This window comes from Hemicordylus capensis, chromosome 4 (assembly GCF_027244095.1).
Source record: "Hemicordylus capensis ecotype Gifberg chromosome 4, rHemCap1.1.pri, whole genome shotgun sequence".
NCBI lineage: Eukaryota > Metazoa > Chordata > Lepidosauria > Squamata > Cordylidae > Hemicordylus > Hemicordylus capensis.
This window is the reverse complement of record NC_069660.1, coordinates 89007631-89015123: the sequence shown is the minus strand read 5'-3', so window position 1 is coordinate 89015123 and position 7493 is coordinate 89007631. Positions and strand designations below refer to the sequence as shown.

The window sequence follows — 7493 nt, the reverse complement described above, 5'->3', positions numbered from 1 at the left end:
GTCTGACAGGGGATCTCTTTTCAAAAGCAAATGTGGGCCAGAGGGAGATGAGAGACCACTCGCTGGGCCTGCAGGGAGGGCAAGACTCTTTTCAACCAACAACATCAACAAACTCCGCTGAAGGCTTGGGATGGGGGGAGGCGAGGGAGAAGGGACTAGGCTGAGAGAGATGGAGAAGGCTACAAGAATCCGTCTTTCTTCTCCCACACCCCCTCCTCCCTTCATAGACCGACCTCTATGGGAGAGTCCATTAGAGCCGTGTAAAAGCTAGTAAATGAATATTTTAGAAGAGGGCTTTCATTCACTTATGCATCCTTTCAGGGTCAGTTTGTCATTGAGAAACTGACAAGGCAGCCGCTGCCTAAGAGATTAGGGGCGTATTTTGTTTAAGCATAGCGGCGCATTTTCAATTTTGGCCACAAATATAAAGAAGCTTGAGAGCAAGGATTGGACGAGGAGGAGCGTCTGTTTACCCTGTAGCTTTTTTGCTCACAAATTTAGGCAGAGATCTCGGGTTTCAGAGGGTCAATCCAACCCTTCTGGCTCAGAAGGAAAAGCCTTACATTTCTCTGCCCCCACTCCACCCCTTCTTCCATGTGTCAACATTTCCAACCAAAACAAAAAGGGTAGTGGGAGTATAATTTTCCTCCTTTAGGAACTGCCTGGCAACTTCAAGTATTTTCCGAAAACAAGAGTTTAATTGGTTGCCAAGTGTAACACCGGAGTTTAAAAGTATGATGCATAACTTTAAAAAAATAATTTAGGTTCACTGTTTTAGTAGAGGTGAAATTGCTGGTTTTAAAAGACAATAGGAACCCAGCCTATGTGTTCAAAAGTTCAGTAGTAGGCAAGGAAAGCAAGCTCTAAAATGTCGAGTGACCTTGCTAAAAACCTTCCCCTATCTGCCAGCAATTCATAATATTGTTAAGATTAAAATGTTGCGGCTTAACTAACCTGTCCTGCTTTAAAAAGGTCAGTTATTCTATGTACACAGGCCTTTATTCGCTTGTGGACCGCAGCCGAATGTGTTCTGAATTCTGCAGAAAATTAAACGGAGGTGGATTGGAGCCCAATACACCAACCCTAAACATTTTTTAGTACCGTCCATTACGACCAGAGTACTATACTTAGCTCATCAAATACATGTTAGAGTGGCTTGATGTTTCAGCAGTTTTATTACTATTATTTGAATCCCAAACCATGGCTCCACCGCCCCCCATCATTGGGTTTAGGACCATAAAACCCCGAGAAAACAGTAACTGTTTTTCCTATTGGTATTAAGAAAGCGAATAGTAAAATCGACCGGGTTTCCTTTTGAAAGAGTTCACAAACATTTATTAATTTACACCAAAGGTGGACACAAAAAATTACGTTGCCTTTTCCACATCAAATTATTCACAATTCTTTCAATAAAATAGGAAGGATGCACAGCTAATGAAAAGGGTGAAGTAGGGTCTGGCGCACAAAATATATACACACACACACACTTTAAGTCCAGGTACACAAGAAACACTCACGTTGAAGCACGGAGAGGAGACGGGTGATTAGACAATAGAGGACTTCCTGATATCGCAGGATCTTTTAAGTTGCACTTGAAAACTCGCTTTAGCACAATTATCCTGACTTTCTCTCTTTTGGGCGAGGGGGAGAATGGAGGAGTTCCAATATTCTAGGGGAGTTCAAGTCCTTAAACAGTTCCTTTGAGAGAACAATCCCAGTAAAGCAAGATTTTGAAGAATCGTCACTAGTGCAATATTTCTTCTAATGGGCAGTCCGATATACTGCCCACTGAAACCGAAGGGCCCAAGCCTAAAGTCCTATACACACCTATGCGGGAGTCCCTCTTAATTAATTCGGTGGGATTTGCTTCCGAGTAAACATGCATAGAATCTATCACTTAGTGCTACGCCTATTTCACTTAAATTGGGCTGCGAGAGGACTGTTCGGGAATCACCTCTACCCGCAGAGGCTGCCGCACAAAGGTTACAGTTCCCCAGCCCCGCCCTTATTCCGAGGCAGCTTCCTCAAATATTAAGTGACTACTACGGAATAATCAACTTGGAGATTTAAAACCATACTCTCAAAGAAAGTGTTTGGTGAACTAGAGCCCATCCTTCTGCCAGTCGGATCTTAAACATATTTACTTGGAAGTAAGTCTCAGTGAATACAACGGAAGTTGCTTCCACGTGGGTGGCTTAAGATCGCAGCCTTAAACTATTCCCTGTGTGCGTCCCCCCTCCCCCTTCAGGCTGCCAGATCTGATTTTGACTTTTTTAAATTTTTACTATAAAGACAGGTCTTTCAGTTCGGTAGAAACTTTCTCCCCCCACCCCTGCTCCTAAAAACAGAACCCTGAATAAGCAGGGAGAGACACACGCAAATTCGATCCAGACGCCAAACAGTCTGAAGGGAAAAAAGAGAGGAAGAATTCCTACCTTTAAAAAACACAATAGGAGGACAATTGTGAGAGTGGAGCTGGGGCGGGGAGAGACAGAGAGGAGCGGGGTTGGTTGGGATCGGGGGAATGGTGGCTGGTTGAGTTTTAAAAAGGACAGCTGTTGAGGTTTGTGAGTTTACTGGAAAAGTTCTGTCCGGACTGCAGTAGGGATTCATGGGTCAGATTCAAATGGCTCGGTAGGGGAGTCAGAGCTGGAGAGAGCATAGCCAGGACTTGCGCTTGGCCACCAGCGTGGCTCGCCGGGAAGGGCGAAGCCGGCGCGCTGGTGGCGGTGCTACTGGAAGGCGGGGGGCCCGCTCCGCCACCTCCCGCTCCTATGATGTTGTCTATGGAAAAGGAAGGCCTGTTGCCGGCTCCCTGGTCCGTCTTGAGACTCTGCAGGAGCGAGGCGGTGGGGCTAAGCTGCCCGGCGGGGTAGAAGGCCTTCCTGCAGCTCAGCTCCCCGCCTAGGAAAGACGACAGGCCGCTGGAGAAGACCGACGGGGCGGTCGCCGAGGCTCCGGGGCCTGGCTGCGCGGGCAGGGCGCAGGGCGGAGGCTGGAAAGGGAAAGTCCCCGCCGCTGCCCCGCCGCCCCCAGCAGCAGCCGGGTGGTGGTGGTGGTGATGGTGGTGGTGGAAGCTCTGCAGCTGGAGCCCGTAATTGTAGCCGTAAGGTCCGTAGGCGAAGCCCGGCAGGAAAGCGGCTGGATCGGCGGCAGCGCGCAAGAGGAGCTCCGGTGGCTGCGGGTGGAGTTGCTGCTGCTGCCTCTTGAAGCGCTTCCTGCGGCGCAGGAAGCTGCCGTTGTCGAACATATCGGCGGACTCCGGGTCCAGAGTCCAGTAGTTGCCCTTGCCCGGGTTGCCCGGCTCGCGGGGGATCTTGACGAAGCAGTCGTTGAGCGACAGGTTGTGGCGGATGGAGTTCTGCCAGGCCGGGAACTTCTCCCGGTAGTAGGGGAAGCGGCCGCTGATGAACTCGCAGATCTCGCTCAGCGTCAGTCGCTTCTTGGGGCTCTGCAGGATGGCCATGGTGATGAGCGCGATGTACGAGTAGGGCGGCTTCACCAGCGGGTTCTTGCCGCCTCCCGGGGCGCCGCCAGAGGACGAGGAGGACGACGACGACGCCGAGGCAGGCGCAGTTGGAGCCGCCGGGGCAGCCACTGGCGGGGGATGGCTCTCCCCTAGCGCGGCCTCCGGGCCTCCCTGGGCTGGGGACAGCCGCCCGCGGGCTGCCTGCTTGGGAAGGAGGCGCAGGTCGTCGTCGTCGTCGTCGTCGTCCTCTTCTTCCTCGTCTTCCTCCTCGCTGAATTTAGCTTGGCCGTGCTCGTGCGGAGGGCCCACCACGTCGATGTCGACGTCCTCTACATCGGAGGGCGCCTCGTCGTCCTCTTCCTCCTCAGGCGAGGTGGCCGCCAGCAAGCCGCAGGGTCTGCTGCTCCCGCTGCTGCAGCCCAGGGTCATGGTGCCGCCGCCGCCGCTCTTGCTGGCTGCCGAAGCTGCCTCGGGCTCGCCGGGCTCCTCCGCTTGGCCACCCCCTAGTGGCGGAGCGAAGGAGGAGTCCCAGGAGGAGGTGCCACTGCCACCGCCTCCCAGGGCTAGGCAGAGGGCAACACGCGCTGCCTGGCAATTTCCTCCCCTCAGGTGGAGCAGGCGAAGTGAGGGGGCGGGGAGCTGCGGGGTGGCCCCTGGAGGGCAGGGCGCAGGCGGAGGGGTGAGGGCTGGGAGGGAAAGGAGGGGGACGGGGGAGGAGGGATGGGGAAAGGCCACCTCCCTTACTGCGCAGCTCAAGCCCGCCAGAACTTCTCACTAGTACTGAGGCTCCTCAGAGAGCGCCGGGAGCCTTTATAACGCTGTTGGCGCGTCACGTGTTCGCGCGCGCAGACCGACCCTGCGCTAACCCTCCCAGCCTGAGCGCGGTTTGACCCGGACCTCGGGCTGCGCGCGCCTCAGTACCTCTCCCTCCGCGCCGCCACCTTTGCGCAGTTGGTTGCGCTCAGCGAGGGGCACACGGTCAAGTCGTCCCCACCCTCCCATATTTTCCATTGCTCCTCGTCTGGCCCACGCCAGGCGAGCATTCGCTCCATTTTGCACGTTCTGGTTCAAGGCTTTCCGCGCTAGAGGGCAATAATTTCATCGTTCAAAACTGGGGGTGGGGAGCGCTAGTATTCGAGTGGACGATTCCGCCTTGTCTTAAACCAACATTTTTGGCTACTTATTTATTCCTTCCTTCTTGAGAATCTGTTGTGCCTCACTTGAGCACACCTTTCAAGTCCCATTACAATCACTTCTGACATCCTGTGGGTCTGGATTGTAGTAATAAAGCCACTCCCATTTTCACCCTCCAGATAGATAATTCCATCTGTGCCAGCGCCTATACGAAACACGTGACCATAATTTCCAAACGCTTTAAAATCGTCATCGTCATTTACTTCCGTTGTCTTTTACCGGTTGATACCACGTCTCCGTTTAAGTCCGAATAGGCAGTCTGACCTACCAGCCAGATAAATGAATGGATTTAAATTACTGGATGGCCCAGGACAAGGGGGCGGGGCAAGAAGAAAGAGAATCACTGAAGAGGGGAAAAAGCTTTTAAGAAGCTGCGGACATATCCTAAGCATGCTTATTCTGGAAGTAAGTCCCACTGAATTCCCTGAGGCTCACTCTCTAGACTGGGGATATTGGGACACTCTCTAGGAATCCAGGAATGTCAGTGTCCTGCTCTGAGCAGAGGGTTGGACTAGAAGACCTCTAAGGTTCCTTCCAGGTCTAAAATTCAGCAAGCATAAGATTGCAGGCACTGACCTTTGACCCTTCCATTGATCTGAATAAAGCCCAGATCAAAAGTGCTTTTGGGGGACCCTAAGGATGTTTTCTAGGGAAACTTTCACTAATTCAACACAGGGAGTATGGCTGAATGACAGCATAACATTGAATTCACTAACAAGTAAATCTGTTTGGGACTGACATGTAGTGTTTTCCTGTTAAACCGGTATGTGGATCAAGCTCCTGGGAGGCGACCACCAGTTAGGAGCAGTAATAGAACAGTTCGTTCATATGATACACCTCTGTATGTTTTTAAAATGGTAGATTTCGGAGAGCATATTTATGATCTGACCCCTGTCCTCATCCACCCTATTCAACTGCAAGTTCTGGAGACTGCAGTTCAGAATGATTAAAAGCAATACATTATTCCATTCATTTCAAACAGATGCCGATTTAGATTGTACATCTAAATCACTTCACCCTTTTATCTCTAGTCCAAGGGCTGTCAAAGGATTACACACACTTACTCAGACCGGCCACTTGCCGCGATCTACAAACGCCTTACTCCGAAGCCATTTGGAAGACCCTCCTGTTCCCAGACAATATTCTGAAGTAGTGTTTGTGTGTGACCGGCAAACCCGTGTGAGAAGTAACGGAGCCATGTGTACTCAGAGGGCAAGCAAAAGCCCCAACACAGAAAAAGGCAAACAGAGCAAGTAATGATGGGGCATTTGAATGTAAGCGAGCAAGCATTTTCCTATCCCTTATTTAAACGTCTTGAGCAATCAGGTGAAAAAGAAATTGAAGTCTCCAGTTCTGTCCGGAACAAGACACAAATGTCTAGGAGGGAGTTGTTAAATATGTCCTTCTGATTAGTTAGCTAAAGATCCCGAGGGGGGGGGATTAATAACCCATCAGACAGTGCTTGTCTCACGCCTGGATCCAAAAGGTGATGACACAGAAATAAGATTCCTTGATTTTGACAAAACTTATTTCCAAATGGCAATGTTTTTGGAAAATCAAGCTGCTTATAATGTATAAAGGCCTATTTTACCCATTGACTGAGAAACAAGGATTCCATTTCCCTCAATTAAGCGACCCTAGTGTCTTCCAGCTGCTGCCTTCAAACCTGTGGAAAATAGTTTGAACTGGAAATAAGCACTTGTGCAGAGCAATGCTATGTGCTTACTCGGAAGCAAATCTCTTTCTGTGTTCAGCGGGGCTTATAAGTGAGGTTAGGCGTGCAGCAATAAACAAGTGGTTTATACTGTCTGTGCCTGACCTGGGCGTGGATTAGCAGGTATTTTCCATTCAAGTTTGCTGGTCCTCAAACTAGGCATCCTCCCATTATTGACGCTCATAGAGCTCTTCCAGGAAAAGCGGTAGACCGCAATGTGTGTATGTTTTAATGTACTTTAAAAACCATGTATCTCTAGTATGCGGGTAAGAACTGCCGCTGTTTATTTATTTAACAAATTTATATACCGCCTAAAACTTATGTTTTTGGGCGGTTTACAATAAAAACAGTACACATTAAAACATTAAAACAATTTAACACAATGTTAAAAATGATTAAAAACTATTTCAAACTGTTCCAGATATTTTCCTAATAAGAAAATATGGAGGGTGGGACACCGGTCCAATTCTTGTTCCCCCCTAAATTCCTGCTGCTGGTATGATCCAGGGAAACCGGAGTGTGATAACCCCAACAGTTTAAACACACGCTCTCTGCCTTACAGCCGGGTTACTCAAATCTGTTTAGGATTGCAGCCCTTCTGGATTTGCAGGACTCATCCAGTGGTACGGAGATGTAGACCACACACACGCACTGCCACGTGTCTGCTTTGTTTTCCCGAGTAGACTCTGCTACACAAAGCAATTACATCGGAATCCTCCACTAGAAGCCGCGGACTCTTAGGCTTAAATCCAAGCTAATTCCTTGCCAAATTCAGGCTACAAATCAATGGAATTGGCATCCCGATTTACTTGGAAGTAAGTCACGTGGAAATCAATGGACCTCGCTGCTGGGGTCGCAGACCTCATTGGCTTCATTAGGTGTGGATCACAATCCGTGGACAATTTTTACTCTGTGACAGGGCGATTCAAGCATTGTGGATTTCCCAAAGGTCGGCCAAACCAGGCCCTTGTATTATCCCGGGCCAGATGGCGATTGAGGTGGGGGTCTGGAAGGAAAGCCTTAAGCAAACAGAGAGCGCAATGAGTTCAGCTTTCACCCGGAGATCTTAGACAAGTGCCCCCCTAGATGCCGCTGCCTTTAAAGCGGAGTTTAGCA

The 7493-nt window shown here is 50.0% G+C and overlaps 1 protein-coding gene across 1 annotated transcript; it reads right to left on the bottom strand.

Annotated features, from left to right (window-relative positions):
• Nucleotides 1-1268: 1268 nt before the first annotated feature.
• On the bottom strand, nucleotides 1269-4223 carry FOXD2 (forkhead box D2). Its single transcript, XM_053242475.1, has one exon. It carries the CDS (start codon nucleotides 3896-3898, stop codon nucleotides 2543-2545), a length of 1356 nt encoding a protein of 451 aa, XP_053098450.1. The 5' UTR covers nucleotides 3899-4223; the 3' UTR covers nucleotides 1269-2542.
• Nucleotides 4224-7493: the final 3270 nt, after the last annotated feature.

Excerpts from the sequence above, each read along its gene's own strand:
- FOXD2 (XM_053242475.1), bottom strand. The coding sequence starts at position 3,898 with ATGACCCTGGGCTGCAGCAGCGGGAGCAGCAGACCCTGCGGCTTGCTG.